Genomic DNA, 22,869 nt, shown 5'->3' with positions numbered 1-22,869 from the left:
TATCTTCCCTTCGTAAACAGAAATGGTAGTGTACCACACAAAGTTCATGCCTTATTTTTTTCAGGCACATATACAGATACACACGTACATCAAGAATTAGTTTGGAGGGCTATACAGAAATTGGGAACAGTGGTTGCCTTCTAGAACTTTGAGCCTTTTGAAATCTTTATACCATATGCATGTATTATCTATGTAACTTTTAAAGTTAGTGAATAAAGAGATGGCAGGAGGTGTTGAAGCCAAGGTCGAGGGTGGGGGGCGTTCCCCATGAGCAGGGGGTGGGTCTGAGTGCTTGGTGCCTCCTTGGCAGGCTAGCCAGTTCCAGGGGCCCCCTCTGGACAGCACAGTCACCTTTCTGTCCCTGGGGGGGCGGAGGGGGGTGGTTTTCTGGATCACATTCTCCTCATGCCACCTGCAGGTCACAGTTGGGACCCCTGCCAATCAAGAGGAGGAAAAGCCTGTCAATGTTTCTTCTTAGCCCCTCTGACTTACCGATAAAAAGGGTCCAGCGTATGTGTGTTTAACAGAGATCCATCCAAAGCTTTGGAGAATTTTCTGTGATTTTCATTCCCTGATGAACCCCAAGCTCCACAGCATGGCTCTGCTCACTGGTGCCAGCCTGGGCGGCGCTCGGTGTTACCGGCCGCAGGGAGACCAAGCACGGCACGTGTCCTGCCGGGATCGTGCGGGGCAAGCCCAGGGACTCTTGGCCCCCTGAGCTAAAACTCCTCCTTTTGCTCCTAGGTCTGGGACCAGTCTTCAGTGTAAATCTCAGCCAGGAAAACCAACTCCTCATCTTAACCTGCAGGAAAACACCACTCTAAGGAACTCCGCTGACGGGGCCCCCGGCACCCATCTGCTCAGCCACCCCAAGGCACAGCTGGGCCCAGACCTGCCTCCGTGCGGACAGCCTGCATCCAGGGGGTGCAGGGGCCGAGCTCCTCCGAGCTGCCAGCGCCTTCCTGCAGTCATCCTCTGTGCACTTTGTTACTCTTTCAGAGCATTCATCAACTTTTATACCTAGCTCTAGCCTGTACCGGTTCATCAGAGGAAACCAACCTGCACTAACTACGATGTGGTTAGAATCCTATTTAATAGCTACTTTAAGATCCTAGGGTTGGTTGGATTTCCTTTTTTCTTTTTCTTTTTTTTTAAAAAAAAAAAAAAAAAAAGACAACAGAATTCTTAATAGATTTGAATAGCAATGTATTTCCTGTTGTAGTCATTTTTAGCTAGATCACACCATCAGGTCTTTGCTCCGGAAACGTATCGTGGAAGAGTCCCCGCCAGTTGGCTAACCTCCTGCGCTCATGTAGGTTCATTCTTGTCCCAGTCCATCCGCGCAGATGGCCCTGTTTGACCAGGGTGACATCTTAGCCAAATGTTTACTGTTCTCATTGCCTTTTATGGCCTTGACGACTTCCCCTCCTACCAGCTGAGAATGTACGGAGGTCATCGGGCCTCAGCTCGGAGGCAGTGACTTGGGGCCAAGGGACCTCGAGTAGCTCTCCCTCCCTGCCCCTCAGCGTCATCTCCCCAGACTGCTGTCCCTGCTTTCCACGTAGCTCTGGCCAGGAAAGCATGCAATAGACTTGCTCGGAGCCCAGCATTAATGAGTCTCTGGGTCCGGGAGGGGACCGGGGGTGCCCACCTCCTGTCCACGACAGTGCGTTGTTCCCCACCCTGGGATGCGAAGAGACCCGTCCGGGAGTTCTGCATGGCGGTTCACTGCATGTGCTGCCCCCTGATCTGGCTGCCCCCCTTGGGTTGCTCTGCCGATGTACTAGTACATACCATAGCTCCCTCTGACCACTTGCCAACTCACTGGCCACAACAAGCTGCAGTCTGTAGCACTGAACAAACAAAAAAACCAAACGCTCAAGCCTTACGACCAGAGAAGGATTTCAGCAAACCACACCTCACACCCTCACGCTTCCCTGACTCCCTCGTGGATGACTCTGTGTTCACACAACATCCAGCACGGTTCTACCCCACAAAACTGTGACTTCCCAAGTGAGCCTTTCCCTAGGGCTAGCCGAGGACCAGGAAGTTCCAGAGCACTGCGGCCCCTCCTCTGCCTCTGCCGGGGTCGGGAGGTCCTCCCTTAGGTGCCGCGCAGCTCACACGGTTTCTCGCCGCCCGCTACCAGAAGGCAAAATTCCTGGCAACTGGTCAAGAAGCAACCCAGAGGCTCTGCAGTTGGCAAGCTAACTATCGGCCTTACTTCTGCCTTTAATCTCCCACAAGGCACCTCTTGCTTCAGATTCTGCGTGACTCTTAGGCATGCCTCGAACGACCAAGGCACATCCTAGGTAGGCTGAAAGGTAGACCTGTTTCCACCACCGCAGGTGAACTTGACCACATTGCAACCCCACGTTGTCCATAGTTCAGATCACTTTCCAGATTGCAACCTGGCCCAAATCCCAGCTCCTTCCTGCTTGTCTCTTAACCTAAGTGCTTTCTTGTTTGGAACGCCTGTGTCCCTCCCTCCATGTTGTTACACCCTTGGCAGGTGTCACGCTGTTGTTTTATGCGTTGCTTGGCGTCTTTGGGGTCATGCTGCATCCCTCCCCTCCCCAGGGCAGATCAGACTGAATGTTTGCTGAAGTTTTTGTCTCTTGGTCCACAAGTATTTGGAAAGGTCACTGAAAATTGGTCTTTCAGTCTTGGCATTTCATTTAGGATCTCCATGAGAAATGGGCTTCTTGAGCCTGGAAAGTGTATATCGTGTGTCTCATCTGTGAAATGCTTCCTGCTATAGAACTAGCTCAAAAGACTGTACATATTTACAAGAAACTTTATATTCGTAAAAAAAAAAAAAAAGGAAATTGAATTGGTTTCTACTTTTTTATTGTAAAAGGTGCATTTTTCAACACTTACCTTTGGTTTCAACGGTGGTAGTTGTGGACAGCCATCTTCACTGGAGGGTGGGGAGCTCCGTGGGACCACCAAGATGCCAGCAGGAAATACCGGACCACGAAATCGCAGTCAAAAGCTTATTAGCATAAGTAAGATTCTAGGTCTCCAAAAGTACAGGCTTTTTCTTCATTACCTTTTTTATTCAGGATGAGGAAAAGAACACAAAAGAACAATTCAAGATCCACCTGGAGAGGAATGAACTTTGTTGTTAAACAATAGTGAAATAAAGCAATGATCTAAAATGTTTGCTTTTGTGCAACGACCTCTTCTTAAGAGACCACAAAAACCTAAGTCTTGGGCCTGTGTCACCACAGGATTGTTATTGTGGCATGGGACCTTGCTTCCTTTTCTCGTGGGGTCGGAGGTGTTTTTTTTCTGGGGTCAGGGAAGGACACAGAGCTCCAAGCACACTTGCTTTCCTGGCGTCAAGCGGACTGGCAGCATTCTCTTCCAAGTGTGAGACCTTGTTGAAGTTTAGTCATTATTTCCAATGAACCGTGAACTTGGCAGGTAGGTCACTTTATAGGACTGCGGAACTAGAGAGCTCCGAATGCAAACAGGCCATTCTGAAAGGCTTGAGATTGGATTACCTATAATCCAGTTCTATAATATTAGCAGCTAACCAAGAAAACAGGTCACCTTAAAATCTCTCTCATCTCTTATAAGGCCCTGGGGATTTTAATGATGTAGAGTTCCTTGGAGGAGTTCAGATCAAGGTAGTTTAAAATGTAAATACTTCTATTTTTAACTAGATGGATTTTTAGAGTCTGTGCGGTAGATTTTTTCCGTGATTTTTTAGCTTGTTAGTATAAACTCTGCTTGATCTGGACAAACATTAGTTTTGACAAATGGTGATTTCTTTCATGGTTCCTGTTGCTTTTACCCTCTTGATTTTTATTTTTCAATGAAGTAATCTGACCACAGTCACAATCTTACTTGCAGGGTCGTATCTGACATGGCTTGTTACAGGAACCATAGTTACAATTCTGCTCTGCTTTACTCCTAGAGATAAAAATATGCCAAAGGGCATAACAATAGGGGAAGTAATTCAGGGGTACCTAGGTGGCTCAGTCATTAAGCCTCTGCCTTCAGCCCAGGTCATGGTCCCAGGGTCCTGAGATCAAGCCCTGCATTGGGCTCCCTGCTCAGGGGAAGCCTGCTTCCCCCTCTTCCACACCCCCCTGCTTGTGTTCCCTCTCTTGTATCTCTCCCTCAATGTGTTAAATAAATAAATAAAATATTTTAAAAAGATAAAATAAAAAGGGAAATAATTCAGAAGATGAAACAAGTAAAAATGCTGGAACATTTCTTTCCTTACAATACTGGGGAAAGTCTATTAAATATCAACCAACCTTTTCAGTTAATGAGAATTCTTGACAGCTATGGAATACTTCAAAAGCATAAACAGTTTGGTTCCAAAAGGAATGTTCCTGAAAGCTTCTCTGAACCCTAAGGAATGACCCCAAGGAAACAGACAATTACTCAGCCCACCATAAAATGAGGCCCAACCTTCTATACTGCCACCACTCCTTTTTTCCCCCAAGATTTTGTTTAGAGAGAGAGAATGCACAAAGGAGCGGCAGGGAGAGAGGGAGTAGCAGGCACCCCATTCAGCAGGAAGCCCCACACGGAGCTCTATCCCAGGATCTTGAGATCTTGACCTGAGCTGAAGGCAGACACTTATGACTAAGCCACCCAGGCGCCCCACCTCTCCCATTTCTTAAACAGAATCAGACATGTGTTCTGTGCTTACAACTTAATTTTCATGAGACTAAAGATGCTGACTGCATAGCAAATTTCAGACCATGAAACTTTAGGATTTGGAGACTTAGGCCAAAAAGAGATAAAATGTGCTTGATGGGACTGAAGTTTTTCCTCAGAACTGGGCCTCTTGAATCTGATTTACTCTAGCAACTGTCCATGTAGTTTTAAGTCTAAAGCATTAAGAGTAAGCCTACAGGGGTGGGAACAGCTAAGCTTCGGCTCCTAGTAACCACTGAATCGGCCTATTCTGGTGGTTCTAAATCACTGCACTTTGCTCCCCTCCCCTCAGGATATCTGACAATGTCTGCAGACATTTCTGATGGTCAAGACTGGCATCTAGCCAGTCCGATGGTGTATGGGGCAGCCCTCATCCCCCACTAGGCTCCTATCGGGTCCAAGTGTCAATAGTGCCAAGGTTGAGAAACCATAGCCTGTCCTGGTCAGATTTCTCTCTGGGCAGTTTAAACAGTGCTTATGATGTCTACAGCACAGAGACTGTGGCACCAGGCACACAATGTTTATATGAGCGTTTTATCACTTGCCTAATCAAATATTGCTTTATTTTCCAAAGCTGGGGAGGGTGAGGTAGTGGAAATACAGTACAGTGTTGATCACTTGGCTTTCCTTTGAGTCTGTCAATGATTAATGGAACTCCGTTTACCCGGAAGGGCTTGTTGGAGGTAGAAGAAAGAATTTTGAAAACGACTTTACTATTATATGCAGCTCAGGCTGTCTTTCAGAAAACCATAAAAAAGAAGAAGAAAGTTGACTCACAGTACACACAATTTCCCAGATGAGATGGGTGAATTCATTCCAGGGGCAGTAGAAAAGGTTGCGATGAGGGCTGGCATCCTCATCCAGGCAAAGGCCCATAACTGAGGACAAAGAGGACAAAAAAGACTATGAGTGGGAGCCGACCAGAAACAGAGCAGGCCCCTCAGACTGGGAGCTCTGGCTGTTCCAGCTTTCGGACCTTCTCCGAGGGTCTGACTCACCGCACTGCTGGCTCTCAGGAAGCCCTGCAGATGTTATTACAACAGGAAGGATGACTCAGGCTTTAGAAGAGATGCACATGCGCTTGTAACTTACTTATTTTCTCCTGAAGACAACTGTCATTGGTGTTCTGGGTTAGAAGGCTCTGGCTTGTTCCTCCTTCCTTGTTTCTCTCTCCGAGAGAGGTGCTAAGGAGGGATTCTTTAGAAGCTGGATGGAGGGGCGCCTGGGTGGTTCCATGGGTTGAGGCCTCTGCCTTTGACTCAGGTCATGGTCCCGGGGTCCTGAGATCGAGCCCCATGTCAGGCCCTCTGCTTGGCGGGGAGCCTGCCTCCCTTCCTCTCTCTCTCTGCCTGCCTCTCTGCCTGCTTGTGATCTCTGTCAAATAAATAAATAAAACCTTAAAAAAAAAAAAAAAGCTGGCTGGAGATGTGAGTGGTCTATAGAGTTGAATCCTCATTAATTCATTCAAACTGTTCATAAACACTAGTGGAGGATCAGGTACTGGGAAAACTGAATGCATGTTCTGAAATTAAACTGTGCATCTAGAAATAATGAGAGTCGAACCAAATGACATTTTACTCTTCCCTAAGTGGTTGTCTCTGACCATGAATGAGATCACTGTGATGTTTTTGGGTTTTTAATCTTGGCTTTTGGAGTTTGTAAGTTTCCTATTTGAGCGAATTGAGGGGCGGCATTTTTTCCTTTCTGGACTCCTGACTTCCTGTTTGTGGCGTATCCCAGCCATGTTGTAAAGGCTTTGGAGCTCCCAACACTAAAGGAGCCTGAAGATCATCTAGTGCTAGTCCAGCCCCTCTCATTTCTCAGGGAAGGAAATCAAGCGAAGAAAGGCTATGTGACCTGCCCAAGGTCACCTGAACTGGATCAACATCCCTAATCTCATTCCAGCATTGACATGCTGGGAAGGGGTGGAGCGGGGAATGGCAGACTCCAGTGAGAAGTTAGGCTTTGATCTGGTTTCAGAGCACTGTTGACCTCCCTCCCATTTATACCCATAAGTGAAGCCAGAGGAAGGGAAGAGCTTTGCCTGGGTCCTTTGATCTTTGGTTTCAGTATTTTGACATATGGTCCTATTGACCCAATACCGTTTTACATGTTAGGAATGTGAAGGCCTTATCTTTGGCTCTATAAATCCGTCTGTATATACATTTCCGGAGGGAAGAATACATCTTTATTCAAAAGCAATTTGGGTTCCAGGACAAACAGAAATGAAAAGAATCTGTGATCACCAAATCAGCCCCATAGGAAATATTGAAAGGGGTCCTCGAAGCAAAGTGAGAGCCTAAAAGTAACACAGACCAGAAAGGAACAGAGACAATATATAGTTAACAGTGACCTTATAGGCAATACAATGGCATTAAATTAATCTCTTTCAATAGTTACCCTGAATGTAAGTGGGCTAAATGCCCCAATCAAAACACACAGGGTATCATATTGGCTAAAAAAACAAGACCCACTGATACGTTGTCTGCAAGAGACTCATTTTAGACCCAAAGACCCTTCCAGATTTAAAGTGAGGAGGTGGAAAACCATTTACCATGCTAATGGACATCAAAAGAATGCTGGGGCAGTAATCCTCATATCAGACAAATTAGATTTTAAGTCAAAGACTATAATAAGAGATGAGGAAGGACACTATTTCATACCTACAGATATGGAATGTATCAGATTGACTGATTGATACAGATTGGATAAACAAAGTTTATCCAACAAGAAGATCTAACAATTGTAAATATCTATGCCCCTAACATTTGAGCAGCCAATTATATAAACCAATTAATAACAAAATCAAAGAAACATATCAACAATAATACAATAATGGTAGGAGACTTTAATACTCCACTCACTGAAATGGACAGATCATCTATGTAAAAGATCAAGGAAATAAGGGGTTTAAATGACACCCTGAAACAGATGGACTTCACAGATATATTCAGAACATTCCATCCCAAAGCAACAAATACACATTCTTCTCAATTGCACATGAACATTCTCCAGAATAGATCACATCCTGGGTCACAAATCAGGTCTCAGCTGGTACCCAAAGATAGGGATCATTCCCTGCATATTTTCAGACCACACTGCTTTGAAACTAGAACTCAACCAGAAGAGGAAAGTTGGAAAGAACTCAAATACATGGAGGCTAAAAAGCAGCCTACTAAAGTATGAATGGGTCAACCAAGAAATTAAATAATTTAAAAAATTCATCAAAACAAATGAAAACACAACCATTCATAATCTTTTGGGATGCAGCCAAGTTGGTCCTAAGAGGGGAGTCCATAACACTATAAGCCTCTCTCAAGAACGAATGTCTCAAAAACACAACTTAACCCTATACCTAAAGAAGCTGGAGAAAGAACCAGCATAGAAACCCTAAACCCAGAAGGAGAAGAGAAATAAAGATCAGAGCAGAAATAAATGAAATAGAAACCATAAGAACAGTTGAACAGATCAATGAAACCAGGAGCTAGTTCTTTGAAAGAATCAATAAAATTGATAAACCCCTGGCCAGACTTATCAAAAAGAAAAGAGAAAAAACCCAAATTAATAAAATCATGAACAAAAGAGATCAGATCACAATCAACATCAAAGAAATACTAACAATTTTAAGAACATATTATGAGCAACTATACGCCAGCAAATTAGACAATCTGGAAGAAATGGATGCAATCCTAGAAACATATAAATGACCAAAACTGAACCAGGAAGAAACAGAAAACCTGAATGGACCCATAACCAGTAAGAAAACTGAAGCAGTAATCAAAAATCTCCCAACAAGCAGGGGCCTAGAGCCAGATGGCTTCCCAGGGGAATTCTACCAAACATTTAAAGAAGAAGTAACACCTCTTCTCCTGAAACTGTTCCAAAAAATAGAAATGGAAGGAAAACTTCCAAACACATTTTATAAGGCCAGCATTACCTTGGTTCCCAAACCAGACAAAGACCCCATTAAAAAGGAGAATTACAGACCAATAACTCTGATGAAAATGGATGTAAAAATTCTTACCAAAATGCTAGCCAATAGGATCAAACAGTACATTAAAAAGATTATTCACCACAACCAAGTGGGATTTCTTCCTGGGCTGTAAGAATGGTTCAACATCCACAAATCAATCAATGTGATACATTAAGAAAAGAAAAAACAAGAACCATATAATCCTCTCAGTAGATGAAGAAGAAGCATTTAACAAAGTACAGCATCCTTTCTTGATCAAAACTCTTCACAGGGTAGGGTAGAGTGTACATACCTCTATCATCAAAGCCATCTATGAAAAACCCACAGTGAATATCATTCTCAATGGGGAAAAACTGAGAGTTTGTCCCCTAAGATCAGGAAAACAGGAGGGCTGTCTACTATCACCACTGCTATTCAACATACTACTATACTCCTAGCCTCAGCAATCAGCCAACAAAAAGAAATAAAAGGCATCTGAATCAGCAAAGAAGTCATCAAACTCTCACTCTCTGGAGATGATAGATACTTTATGTGGAAAAGCCAAAATACTCCACTCCAAATCTGCTATAGCTCATAGAGGAATTCAGTAAAGTGTCAGGATATAAAATCAATGCACAGAAATCAGCTGCATTCCTATACACCAACAACAAGACAGAAGGAGAAATTAAGGAGTTGATCCCATTTACAGTTGCACCCAAAGCCATAAGATACCTAGGAATAAACTTAACCAAAGAGGCAAAGAATCTACACTCAGAAAACTATGAAGTACTCATGAAAGAAATTGAGGAAGACACAAAGAAATGGGAAAACGTTCCATGCTCATGGATTGGCAGAACAAATACTGTGAAAATATCTATGCTACCTAGAGCAATCTACACATTTAATGCAACCCCTATCAAAATACCATCAATTTTTTTCAAAGAAATGGAGCAAATAATCCTAAAATTTATATGGAACCAGAAAAGACCCCCAAATAGCCAGAGGAATGTTGAAAAAGAAAACCAAAGTTGGTGGCATCACAACTCCAGACTTCAAGCTCTATTACAAAGCTATAATCATCAACACAGTATGGTACACAAAAACAGACACATAGATCAATGGAACAGAATAGAGAGCCCAGAAATGGACCCTCAACTGTATGGTCAGCTAATCTTCGACAAAGCAGGAAAGAATGTCCAATGGAAAAAAGACAGTCTCTTCAACAAGTGTTGGGAAAATTGGACAGCCACATGCAGAAGAAAGAAACCGGACCACTTCCTTACACCACACACAAAAATAGACTCAAAATGGATGAAAGACCTCAATGTGAGACAGGAATCCATCAAAATCCTTGAGGAGAACACATATGGCAACCTCTTTGACCTCAGCCGCAGCAACTTCTTCCTAGGAACATCACCAAAGGCAAGGGAAACAAGGGCAAAAATGGACTACTGGGACTTCAAGATCAAAAGCTTTTGGACAGCAAAAGAAACAGTCAAAAACCCAAAAGAAACTGGCAGAATGGGAGAAGATATTTGCAAACGACATATCAGAAAAAGGGCTAGTATCCAAAAGCTATAAAGAACTTACCAACTCAACACCCAAAGAACAAAGAATCCAATCAAGAAATGGGCAGAAGACATGAAGAGACATTTCTGCAAAGACATCCAAATGACCATCAGACGCATGAAAAAGTGCTCAACCTCACTCGGCATCAGGGAAATACAAATCCTAACCACAATGAAATACCACCTCACACCAGTCATAATGGCTAAAATTCACAAGTCAGGAAATAACAGGCGTTGGCAAGGATGCAGACAGGGGAATCCTACATTGTTAGTAAGAATGCAAGCTGGTGCAGCCACTCTGGAAGGGGCACGTGCTCCCCAATATTTATAGCAGCAATGTCCACAATAGCCAAACTATGAAAAGAGCCTAGATGTCCATCAACAGATGAGTGGGTAAAGAAGATGGGACACACACACACACACACACACACAGGACTGTTATGTAGCATCAAAAAAGCCCAGTATCTTGCCATTTGCAATAATGTGGTCGGAACTAGAGTCTATTATGCTAAGTGAAATAAGCCAATTGGAGAAAGGTAAGTATCATATGATCTCACTGAGATGAGGAATTTGAGAAACAAGACAGAGGATCATAAGGGAAGGGAGAGAAAAATGAAACAAGACAAAACGAGGGAGGGAGACAAACCCTAAGAGACTCAATCTCAAGAAACAAACTGGGGGTTGCTGGAGGGAAGGGGGGTGGGAGGGATGGGGTGGTGGGGTGACGGACATTAGGGAGCGTATGTGCTATGGTGAGCGCTGTGACTTATGTTAAGACTGATGAATCGCAGACCTGTACCCCTGAAGCAAACAATACATCATATGTTAATTTAAAAAAAGAAAAAAGCAATTTGGGTTAAGCATTAACCATGTCACCAGCCCTCACCCATCATGGGACTGCTAATAGAGAAGGCCCTGCCTGGGTCATAGGACACTTCACTTCTACATTTGGCTTTGCCTCCATGATGTGCGTCTCCTTTCCCACATCTGTGAAATAATTTCCATTACCTTGGGTTTGGAGTCTTTCACTTGGGCCTGTGAGCAATCTTCTAAACCACAGGAGACTTGCTTTGTGTTACCTTTTAAAGAAAATGGAAGTCTTTTAGATGCATCGACGGCTGTAGACTGCAGAGACCATGGTTCCAGGAAGTGGTCATGCCCACATGTCCACCACAGGGGCTGGCTCCCTCGGGAGTCCTCTGTGGCCACTGGGCTGCTGAGGGCTCTTACAGGGTTTCCTGACTCCCAATTCATTTTTACATTAGATATCCAAGTTCATGCTGTTTCCCCCCAGCCTGGGGCTGCTGGCTTCCTCTGAGCTCTGACACAGGCTAGCAGCCAGATTTTCTAACCACCCCCTCACAGAAAGGGCAGTGCCGTTCTGGACCAACTCATACAGGGGCCCCACCACCAGCCACCTTCCGTTCCCATCACGGACCTAGGGGCTGTGTCCACAGCTTGCCAAACATGGCAATGGTCTCTATGTTTTTGGTGCTTGAATAGATCCCCTTCATACTTTCGAGCTTAGGTATGTATTTTCAATTGTATTTTAAAAATACCTTGTCCAGTTTTGGAAAGAGGAGTTTTGCATGTTTCTATAGTCTAAATAATCTCTGTAGTCCTTAAAGTCTAGGGTTCCCACATTGCTTGGGTTTTCAGAGTGAGCTAGCTAATTACCGACGTAGGGATGCTTTCTACGCTACTCTCCACCTCAAATGACTGAGGTTCCCTTTTCTCATAAATTTATTGAATGTTTTCTGATGCCTGGGAAGGAAAGGCTTATTAAAAGCACATCTGTAATCTTTCATCATTTTTGGGAGAACAAACAGAGCTCCTTTTAGCTGATGGGCGCAACTCTGACTCCAGAATGTCCTGGTATCTTCCAAAGCAGGTGTCAAGATTCCAGGCTTCGTGGTGCTTACTGATGTGCAAGAGGCGACAAAACCTCCGACCTGAGGATGCCCCCAACCTGCCCAAACTGGGAGGCTTTGCAGTCGGCTCTCCTTAGCTTCCCCTCCTGACTCACTGGTTCAAAGGAGCTCAATTTTACGGGCTCCTTAACAGCCTTCCAATGCTACCTGCAGAATGGGTGGGTCAAGGGAATGTTCCTCAGCCCTGGGGGCAGCTGCAGCTGCCCTGTCACTCACCCCAGAGTACCACGAGGATGTGACCATTTTCAGTGAGTGCTGATATGAGATAAAAACTGAAAAAACACTGTGCTGAGTAAACCTCTGAAGAGTTCCAGTCTCTTCTCCAAATGACGGAAAGAAAATCAAAGCTTCCTCCAAGTGCACGTCCCGTTGTCTTTACAAAGCTTTATTGAAACCTGTACGTCAAGGTGACAATAATTCAGTTTGGAAAACAGTAACAAAAAAAGGGTATCCCAGACTCAGGTTTACCAAATAAATACTGGAAACCAGGGAGCTCGTTCCTCCATCTCCCAGCAGGAACGCAGGGTGTAACGACAGCTTCTGCGGACTTGGGGACAGGAACCTGTGCTAATGGGCACATCTGCAGCATCTCCCTGGAAACCACGCCGAGTGTAAAAAGGTTTGCTTTGGTCCAAAGGATGTCTTCCCGACACAAATTTAGAAGGCTGCTGAGAAGTTCTAAATTCCTTCCAGAATAAATAAGAGCAAGTGCGACTGCCTTCACTGCTAAGTAGAGATGGAGGTCCTGAGCAAGGCGGCCAGGCTAGGGTAGGGTGCTTCTCCAAAGTTTTCATGGTAACACTGTCACCTTGTTACGATTAGAATAAAAAGCTGGACAACACTCCAGCTAACAGTGGTCAGTCCTCAGATCATCTGGCTTAATGGAGAAATATGGCAGCGATTTTTAGTCTGTTCTGAAAACAGATTATTGCTGAATACAGTTCACATCATCTATATTCTGGTTGGGGTGGTTTTAAAATTGCCCTAAGGCCACAGAATCAGCCACCTCTGGTTTAAAACAAAAGTACTTACTACACATAAGCATAAGAAACAATTGTCAATCTTCACCTGGAAATCAGACAGGTTCTAATTTCTAGAGAAATTATACCTCCCTGGAGCAGAGAACAGGAGACAACCTATTGCTATGATTTCAGAGGACCAGTTGTTGCTGTTAGCTCGAGGCCTCGACAGGGACAAGGGGATGGCCTCAAAGACACTTGTGATTAGATTTTATGTGTGGCCTCAGTCCCGGTTTCCCAGGTTTTACCAGCAAAGGGTCTGGGCTTCATTTTTGGCTTAAGAAGCATCTCCACGACCAGCTCAGAGGATGTCTGTTCAGAACTGCACCTGTCCTCATGCACCGTGGTGTGGGGGCCCCAGACCTTCTGTGTCCCCTCACTCTGTTCTCCGCTCTGGTGAGCCCTGAGGCTCACAGCCACTGTGGGCCAAGAGGACTGTTACAGACAGAGGCGCTTTGGGAGCTGCCACGCCTGGAACAAACCTTCAAGCAGGACTACAGCGGGTATGAAATGTCTTGTAAAGAGTGTGAAATGAAAAATTTACAGTCCATTCCCTCTAGTGGAAAGCATGCACACGTGGAGGCTGGGGGTGCACACCGTTCCCTGGGGACCACCGCCGGCTCCCAGCTCTTCATATGGGCTTGTATAGCAAGGTGGTGACATACTTTTTCTTGTAACGGTGGGTCGCGCTGAGCACCATCACTCCATCCTGAGGAAGAGGGTGGAAATTATCAAAGGCAGGACTAAGTCAAGGGCTCAAACTTTAGTGTGTGTGCGTTCGAGAATCTTCAAAGGGACTTAATAAAGAGAGTCCTGTTCTGCCTTCAGAACTGGAGGCTGTGGGTCTGCATAAGGGCCCAGAAGCTGGTAAGTACTCCAGATAAGTACTTAGGTAAGTACTCCTTAGGTAAATACTCCAGGTAATTTTGTTGCTAGGGGGCCTCAGAGTACGCTGAGAAACACAGCTCTACCAGAGACAAACATGCCATTACCTTGATAGAGAGTGCGTAAAGGTGGTTCAACATGACGTGGTTGGGCTCGGGGAGCAAAGCCGGATCACACTGTGGGGGGAACAAAAGCAGACAGTGAGCATTTAGGATTTGGAAATGAAGAAGGTTCCCCCTTTATTTCACAGCAGTGGGTATCCAAAGGAAAGAAGCAGGCTCTCATACCCCTTTCTGCTTAAGCTGGGCAGTGAAAGGCTCATCTAAGAGGACAGATGAGGTCCGGGGGGTCATGCCTCATTGCTTCAACTAAGGGCAGCTCCCTGTATGCCTACTGGATGCACTGGTATGTGTCTTGTTCAGGTTCTACCTTGGCCTCTAAAGTGTGGGTCACAGCTCTGTCCTCTTATAAAAAGGGAGGCAGGAAGGAAGAGCTGTCCACTGAGTGCATTTTTAGAGAAAGCAGCAAGATAAATCTGTACTAAACATGCCCGAGCAGTGGATTGCAAGCTCCTGTCTATGTTCAGGAGCACAAAGAATGAAATGGATAAAGGGGGGGCCAGGGGGGCGCGTGGTGTCTCCGGGGACTGAGCCATGGCCACTGTGGGGGGCTGCGCGCACACGCCTGGGTCGGCTCTGCAGCACAGTGCACGTGTACCCGCTTGTACGTGGCCTCCAGAGAGTGTCATGCTTACTTCATCACCTCATAAACATGTGAATCTTAAGGGGTGGCTTGGACAAAGCACAGGAACACCCAGATTCTTGGGAATTAGGGCCATGCTGCACATATCTACTTTAATGGAATGGAAAATTAACAAGGGAATAATGGGGTGCTCTTCTGGATCCAGGAGATTATACACTTCTCTTTATGCATAATATCAGAGAAAATGTAAATTACCCAGATTCCTGAAATCTGGATCTAGGAGCATTTGAAAGCAATGTGGTGATTTCGATTAGATTCTAAAACGTGGGGCCAGAGGATTTCCATTCAGTAGCTTACTGAGAAGGGGCGGCTATTTATTTCATCATGATTTACAAGTAGGGCTGAGACAGGAGTGAGACACAGGAAGACAAGCTCAGAAAGCCTTCGTGTGATGGGAAAGCAGCACCCACACTTGGGGAACATCTTGCTCGTAGCCCATTTCCACAGCGGGGGGGGGGGGATCCCCCAGCAGTTAACACCGATGGGCAACCCGGAGACCTTTTTATCAACTGCTTTCCAAGAGGTGGTCAGAAAGGGGAGCCTTGGAACACGAACATGCTGGCAGACACCTGTGTACTCACAGAAATCCCCGTGTCCTTGTTCAGGATGACCTGAAGCAGGTGTGGAGGGAGAATGGGTGGGGCTTTAAACCGTTCTTCTGGTTTTGAGACATAGGGCTCCTGATGGTAGGGTCCTGGTGGGGAGCTGGACAGCTCTGTTGGGAGATGATGACAGGATATTTACACTGAAAATTATGAGTTTTAGAAGCAGTCTTGCTGAATTTGTGGCATCATCTAGTTTTCCTTGTCCCCTCAATGAAGATTTCTATTCCCTTGAAGAATATACAGGCCCCCCTGGGTGAAGAGTAGAGGCAATGAGAAAACCCTTCTGGAATCTGGGGGACTGGCATAACATTCAGCAGCGAGCTCAGATGCCCGGCAGCAGACAGTGGTGGTGGCTAAGCTGGTGATTCCGGGCCAGACTAACAAGGAGGCCGCTCACAGTAACCCAACCGGACACGCCCCTGCAGAATAATGCTTCTTGCCTTGGGCTGGGCTGGCAAATACCGCCAAGAAGCTCAGGGCTTCAAGTGAGGCTTAAGCAGCCAAGCCACAGGTCTGAGCACCACCAGCCAGAATATAAAAAAGAAGATAAAGCAGCCTGTGTACACAGACTGGGTGGCAGAAACAGGTTACAAAAGGCACGGGCACATTTCAAAACTAAAACCAAAAATAAAAAATTGAAAACCTGATCTCTACAGGGATCCTCTGACTCCACCACTCTCCGGTTCCTTTCAAACTCTTACTTGAGTGTCTCGATTACACAGATATGTTAAGAAGCTTCTAGAAGGGCAGTGTTTCATAAGATTAGAGACAGCTCACTTAGCAATGCCGGGCCAGCTGGAAGGGACTGAGAGGTTGTTCAAAGGACACCTGGGGCAGGTTCTGGTCGCCTGACCCTCAGGGCCATCCAGAATAAACCTGATGCACTCTGGCTCTGCCAGTTCCCTTAATGTCATTTTTTAGGGTACAGCTCCCTTCACACGACCCAACCAGAGGACAGTAGGAAATAGAAAAGCATTAAGTGCAGAAAACGGAGTCATTAGGAGTAAAGATGTATCCAAGAAAGTGAGTATCTAAATACGAAATCCACACAGAGCCTGATGCTGGTTTGCTGGCAGTGAGGGGGCAGTGTTCTTTCCCCAGGTGGTCTATGCTGCAGAAACTTGAATAAAAGCTTTGGTATGTGGCCTCATGTCAAGTTACAGTAACAAGGGGATATTTGAGCATTTTCTCCATCCCCTAATTCCCACCTATTGAAAAAAGGAATAAATGACTGCTCGAAAAGATTAGCTAGCTAGCTAGCTAGAGACAATGCTATTTTTGGATTTCCAATTCCTACTCAACAAGCTGGCTTTTCAGCCAGAGCAAGCCCGCCATGGTCGATTTACCGCTGTGCTTTCTGAACTAATAAGAGTAAAAGATCCTGGTGGCAGAAGCCCCAGGCCCAGCCAGGGAACAACAAAGAATCATCCTGCAAAGGGAACTGAACCCATCATGTTAGATTATCAGGTATAATCCAGGGCAATCTTTTTGCTGCCTCCCATGGGGTCTAGGAATTATTTAAGGCCCTGCGAGAAGGGGCAGTGAAGCTGGCACGGACACTATAGATTACAACACACCACTGCCTCTGAATTCTACATATTATGTTTCTTCCTGTGGATTTGGATGGAAAGCAATTTACTGAAAGCTTGACGACCGGCTAACTCTTGGGAGATGGTATGAGGCTGGTATTGAGCAGGTCACACAGTTAGCCTATTCCCTGTGATGAGCGTCCGTCTCCCCCAGAGGGATTCTGAGAAGGTGCTAATACACCACATGAGGTCACGGAGGTGTCCGTTTATCACCTGTCAGGCTGCAGCTCTTTAGGCGGGCACCCCAAGCGGGTTGGAGTGGGAGGGAGCCGGTAGGCTTTCCCTGGGCTGGCTCATCACCAAACCAACACAACTCTCCAGGGCCTCATGGGCCCTGCCCCGGGCACGCGATCAAGCTCTGGCTCCGTCTCCACGGTCTGCTCTCTGTGGCTAAGCAGACCTGAATACTGAAGATGACCAAAAAAATGACTTCCAGCTCCCTTGGGGCTGGATTTCAACCACCTGACCTCAGAGTTAGGAATTACTTTTGTGGCTCTTGAGGGAGCTACAGACATCTACCCGACTGGGCAGCAGCTTGAGCTTAAGAGTGAGAGGCAAGAGAAGGAAGAGGATTTCTGGACTGCATGGCCCCCACCTGCACACACGTGGTATAAAATAACTGTGTTCATACCAGACACATCGGAGCACTTTTGGGAATCCACCATTAAAGCATCAAATACTTCAAAGTCAGTTTTCTTCACTTGAATGATGTTGTTAACTGTGCCAAGCTGGCTGGTTACTATTGGCTGGGAAGAGACAGACAGCAGAAATCATAATGTGGAAGGTCTCTGGAGTTATTCTTTAGAAAATTTAGACTTCCTGGCTGGAAGGTCTCATCTCCGGGCTAGCCAATCTGCTCCTCTCCGTCAAGTCTGCCCGTACGTCTGACAATCAGCACTGCTATCTAGCTCAGCCACACACAGGGACTTTTACCAGCGGGACAAAGGGACCTGGCCCAATCGATAAGGGAAAGCGGTCTGGTTGGATTGTGCAGGCGGGCAGAGGACCAAGGGCGGGTGGAAGAGTACCTCAGAAGGGTCGTGTGTCCACTGACCATCCACAAAGAACTTGTACTGATGCTCTCCTTCAGGCAGGTCCAGGATGGCTACGAAGTTATTGTGGCTGCAGTGCAAAAGGACACAGGATTTTAGCTGGGTGAGGTGCCCTTCTAAGTTTAACGACGAAATCTGCCACTGAACAAAACCTGATCTTTCCCTGTGGAAACCAAGAGTCCAGCTGCGGAGGAATAAACACTTTTAACCACTTGCGACAAGTCAGGAGAATGATCCATCTAGAAAAGCTATAAGGAAGCAGCAATGCAAGGGGTTTCCTGGAGGACTCACGTTGCTAAGTACAGGAATAACCCGCCTTCCCACCATCAAAAGATCCACAACTGGGCACGTGTCTTTTCAGCTTGCATGCAAAACACCTCTTGCTGAGGACAGCAGCTCCAGGTAAAACTGAAGTTTTAGTCTTTCGATCTGCCTTGGGCAGGAGATGGGACTCATTCCACAGGATCCAGATAGGTCTCTAAAGAAACCTGCTTCCCTACTAAGACAAGGTTCCAGGAAAGCTCTCTGTTTTGTTCCTCAGACTTAATAAGACTTGTAACTATGCTGTTTCCTTGCTCGTCTGACATCAGCCCTGGGAAAGCAAGTGGTCTGGGACAGGAATCAGGCCTGGCCCAGCAGGGGACAATCTCTCCCTCTGTTTCATCAAGAACACTCACTAGTGGGCGCCTGGGTGGCTCAGAGGGTTAAGCCTCTGCCTTCAGCTCAGGTCATGATCTCAGGGTCCTGGGATCGAGTCCCACATCGGGCTCTCTGCTCAGCGGGGAGCCTGCTTCCTCCTCCCTCTCTCTCTGCCTGCCTCTCTACCTGCTTGTGATCTCTGTCTGTCAAATAAATAAATAAATAAATAAATAAAAGAACACTCACTAGTGAAGAAGCTTTCTCAGTGACAGCTTGAGAAGGAAGTCCATGCTAGGATTCCTGATCACACGTTTTACTATGGTCTTGCTAATGACGCCTACAGAACAGGTACCTTCCAAACAAAAGTAATACACAGAGAGGCAAAGTCAGAAGGAACCTCAGAGATGATCTGTCCAAAATTCCCTTCTTACAGATAGAAACACTGGGACTCAGGTGTCACTAAGAGGTTAGCCCAGCCAATGCGGACTCAAATCCTGGTCTTGAAGATTCCCAGCCTAGGGCTCTCTCCACTGCATGGGGAATAGATTTCTTTCTGCAGGAGGAGTCCTGCCTAAGCAAACACATAGCTGCATACCCGGAAGTCAAAGATGTCCAGGAAATACTTGTTACTGAGAAATGTTTTCTTCTAAGTGTGCTCTGAACCTAGAGACTAAGTGGGTGTGAGATGTGAACCCAGTGAATTATTAAGCAAAATTATTTTCCATTCGGCATCCGTTTTATTTTTTTATTATTATTTTTTAAGATTTATTTATTTGTCAGAGAGAAAGAGATCACAAGTAGGCAGAGAGGCAGGCAGAGAGAGGGGGAAGCAGGCTCCCCGCTGAGCAGAGAGCCCGAAGTGGGGCACGATCCCAGGACCCTGAGAACATGACCTGAGCTGAAGGCAGAGGCTTAACCCACTGAGCCATCCAGGCGCCCCTCAGCATCTATTTTATAAAAACATCCCTTTCTACTCCCCATTTAGAAACCACAGAATCCCTGGATTGAGACAAATATGTGAATACTGTCCAAGCAGTTACCTTCTTGTGAGGGGAAGTTTACTCCAGTTGTTGAAGGACCCAGATAAGTAAACTTCCTTTCCGCCCCCCGTCCATCGAAATACTGTTGGCCGAGCCTGCGCAGGGGCTTTATCATTCACTTCCAGATCATGCTGCCAAGCCAGGAATTCTTCCTTTTCTGGAGCCTAGAAATGGAACAGTTTACTCAGGGACAGGAAGCCATTAGCGAGCTCCCTACAATGGCCAGTTACCCTAAGGTAGACAATTCATTCTCAATAGGCAGCGATTACTCCCAAGGTTCATACTCAAGCTCATTAACTTAATGGCTGGGCCTTGGCTCCTCCACTTGGAAAACAGAGATAACAAAAGGAACTATTTCTTAGTGTTGCTGTGAAAGACTGAGAGGGTCCACTGAAATGGCTCTGCATAGTGTCTGACACATACTACTTAATAATTATTAGCTGTTAATACTGTTGCTATTAAAGAGACCTACACCAAAATTTTAGTAGAAACTACAGAACTCGCTTGGAAGCAGGTGCAATGACTTCAAGAACAGATAGATAAACATCATTTTCTCCCCTTAATTAACAAGATTTGAAGTACACAGAAATTTGTTAAAGACAATTCCAGAGCTGTCAACCTGAAAACTCACAAATCCAGATTCTGAGGGAAAAAGGTATCTGAAGAGCTGTCCAGGCACTGGGAAAAAAAAGACACAGAATGACCCTCGGTATGGCAAACAATAGCTTCCAAGCACGGGAAGTGATGTGTATCTGAGGTATTTCAAATTAAGAGAGAAATAAACACATCCAACTCAAGGGGAAATGTATGTGCTTTTGGATCTTTTACATATTTCCTAGTCGTAAGCCAAAGATGTTAAAAGAACAGGAGTTCAAGGCTGGGGGAGACCCTTAAAGGTGTCAATGAATGAGCCTATAAGACCTTCATTTCAAATACTGACCAGTTTTTTGGTCTTTTTTTTTTTTTTTTTTTTTTAAAGACTATTTATTTGAGAGAGAGAGCACAAGGAGGGAGGAAGGAGAGAGGGGGAGAGAGGCAGACTCCCTGCTAAGCGGGGATTCTGACATGGGATTTGACCGGGACCCTGGGTTCATGACCTGAGCCAAAGGCAGACGCTTAGCTGACTGCGCCATCCAGGCACCCTGACCAGAGTTTATCTTAAATGATGCCTGCTTTCTTTAAGACTGAACAAGATCTAGAGATTAAAGAATAACAGACTGGAAGCACTTGCCACTGAGAAGGTGATAAGTAACCACAGACAAAACGGTCAATTAGTGTAGCTAAAATAATCCACGACTTTTTGGGGAGTATAGGGCATTCAATCCAGTGTCTCTGCTCCATCATTTCTGTAACTTCTGAGGAAGTGATAACGGGCACTATTTAAAATCATTGTCCACAGATCCCTGTATGCTGAACGTCTCTTCTAGGAACTTTGGAACAGCAACAGAACAGACACTTCTGGAAGAGAGTAGTTTGGTTTTTATGGTGTCTTAAATAGCCCTCCTGGGCCACAATTATTTCTGGAGAAAAGGATATCAAATCACCGGGGAAACAGGATTCTAAAGTTCACTTTGCACACAGGTCCTCAGGAATGCAACAAATTCAGAAAGCAAGTGCATGGGACGCCTGGGTGGCTCAGTTGGTTGGGCGGCTGCCTTCGGCTCAGGTCATGATCCCGGCGTCCTGGGATCGAGTCCCACATCGGGCTCCTTGCTCGGCGGGGAGCCTGCTTCTCCCTCTGCCTCTGCCTGCCTCTCTGTCTGCCTGTGCTTGCTCGCTTTCTCTCCCTCTATCACTGGCAAATAAATAAATAAATAATTGAAAAAAAAGAAAGCAAGTGCATACCCCAGGACATAAGCCTCAGTAAGATTCTTTAGTTAGACCTAAAGCCAAGATCCAAGTGAGGATTTAAGATCATAATGTGATCACCAAGCCCAACATCTGAGAAAATATATGAGTAAAGGTGGAATGAGTTGCCAGGCAATTAGCCTAATGGGCAATGATGATTAATACGTAGGTACAAACAGAGAATATTTTGGGCTGGGAGACACCTTGATTTTTCCCAAACCTACTCTGTTGCACTGTCCTTAAAGGATCATGTCTTCCTTTCTTAGGATCTACCACAACACTTATCAGCTGCCAGAACCACTAAGTGTCCGTGGTTCTGGACCCCAGGTGTGGGCCCTGGAGTGGGAAACACAAAACCCTATCAGGTAGCTAAAGGGCATATGGCTGAAGCAGGAATCAAGACTTATCTTGAAAGTTTTTTTTTTCTTTTTTTTAAAAGATTTTATTTATTTGACAGAGAGAGACACAGTGAGAGAGGGAACACAAGCAGGGGGAGTGGGAGAGGGAGAAGCAGGCTCCCTGCTGAGCAGGGAGTCCAATGCCAGGCTCAGGCAGACACTTAACAACTGAGCCACCCAGGCGCCCCAAGGCTTATCTTCAAAGTTTTTATTTTTTTTTATTTTTTATAAACATATATTTTTATCCCCAGGGGTACAGGTCTGTGAATCACCAGGTTTACACACTTCACGGCACTCACCAAAGCACATACCCTCCCCAATGTCCATAATCCCACCCCCTTCTCCCAAACCCCCTCGCCCCAGCAACCCTCAGTTTGTTTTGTGAGATTAAGAGTCACTTATGGTTTGTCTCCCTCCCAATCCCATCTTGTTTCATTTATTCTTCTCCTACCCACTAAATCAACAAGTCAGGAAATGACAGATGCTGGCGAGGATGCGGAGAAAGGGGAACCCTCCTACACTGTTGGTGGGAATGCAAGCTGGTGCAGCCACTCTGGAAAACAGCATGGAGGTTCCTCAAAACGTTGAAAATAGAACTGCCTTATGACCCAGCAGTTGCACTATTGGGTATTTATCCTAAAGATACAAACGTGGTGATCCAAAGGGGCACATGCACCCGAATGTTTATAGCAGCAATGTCCACAATAGCTAAACTATGGAAAGAACCTAGATGTCCATCAACAGATGAATGGATCAAGAAGATGTGGTATATATACACAATGGAATACTATGCAGCCATCAAAAGAAATGAAATCTTGCCATTTGTGACAACATGGATGGAACTAGAGCGTATCAAGCTTAGCGAAATAAGTCAAGCAGAGAAAGACAACTATCATATGAT

General features: G+C 45.5%; 2 protein-coding genes and 1 long non-coding RNA gene across 11 annotated transcripts in view; 1 reads left to right on the top strand and 2 right to left on the bottom strand.

The window, feature by feature from the left end:
• Nucleotides 1-3,165, top strand: part of CIT (citron rho-interacting serine/threonine kinase) — a 166,940-nt gene extending 163,775 nt beyond the window's left edge. For all 7 annotated transcript variants that reach the window (XM_059408549.1, XM_059408554.1, XM_059408553.1 and 4 more), the window contains one exon: nt 745-3,165. In XM_059408549.1, coding sequence (XP_059264532.1) covers nt 745-768 — 24 coding nt within the window. In that variant the 3' untranslated portion in view covers nt 769-3,165. The remainder of the gene's footprint in view (nt 1-744) is intronic.
• LOC132023221 (uncharacterized) lies at nt 1,127-12,326 on the bottom strand. 3 transcript variants are annotated; one of them, XR_009405895.1, is made up of 3 exons: nt 11,209-12,326; nt 5,458-5,558; nt 1,127-3,052 (listed from the first exon to the last, which is right to left on the bottom strand). It is a non-coding gene; the product is annotated as an uncharacterized LOC132023221 (long non-coding RNA). The 3 variants fall into 3 exon arrangements; XR_009405896.1 differs by lacking the exon at nt 11,209-12,326 and adding an exon at nt 5,773-6,679; XR_009405894.1 differs by lacking the exon at nt 11,209-12,326 and having other exon boundaries at nt 5,458-6,679.
• A 163-nt stretch (nt 12,327-12,489) lies between these two features.
• The window catches only part of PRKAB1 (protein kinase AMP-activated non-catalytic subunit beta 1), a 16,848-nt gene continuing 6,468 nt past the window's right edge, over nt 12,490-22,869 (bottom strand). The window contains exons 2-7 of the mRNA XM_059408556.1: nt 19,723-19,886; nt 18,020-18,113; nt 17,623-17,737; nt 15,379-15,512; nt 14,143-14,211; nt 12,490-13,859 (exon numbers count right to left, since the gene is read on the bottom strand). Coding sequence (XP_059264539.1) covers nt 13,782-13,859; nt 14,143-14,211; nt 15,379-15,512; nt 17,623-17,737; nt 18,020-18,113; nt 19,723-19,886 — 654 coding nt within the window. The 3' untranslated portion in view covers nt 12,490-13,781. The remainder of the gene's footprint in view (nt 13,860-14,142; nt 14,212-15,378; nt 15,513-17,622; nt 17,738-18,019; nt 18,114-19,722; nt 19,887-22,869) is intronic.

The sequence above is a fragment of the Mustela nigripes genome, chromosome 8 (assembly GCF_022355385.1).
Source record: "Mustela nigripes isolate SB6536 chromosome 8, MUSNIG.SB6536, whole genome shotgun sequence".
Classification (NCBI taxonomy): domain Eukaryota; kingdom Metazoa; phylum Chordata; class Mammalia; order Carnivora; family Mustelidae; genus Mustela; species Mustela nigripes.
The sequence above is the reverse complement of the archived record's forward strand: the minus strand, read 5'-3'. Positions and strand labels throughout refer to the sequence as shown.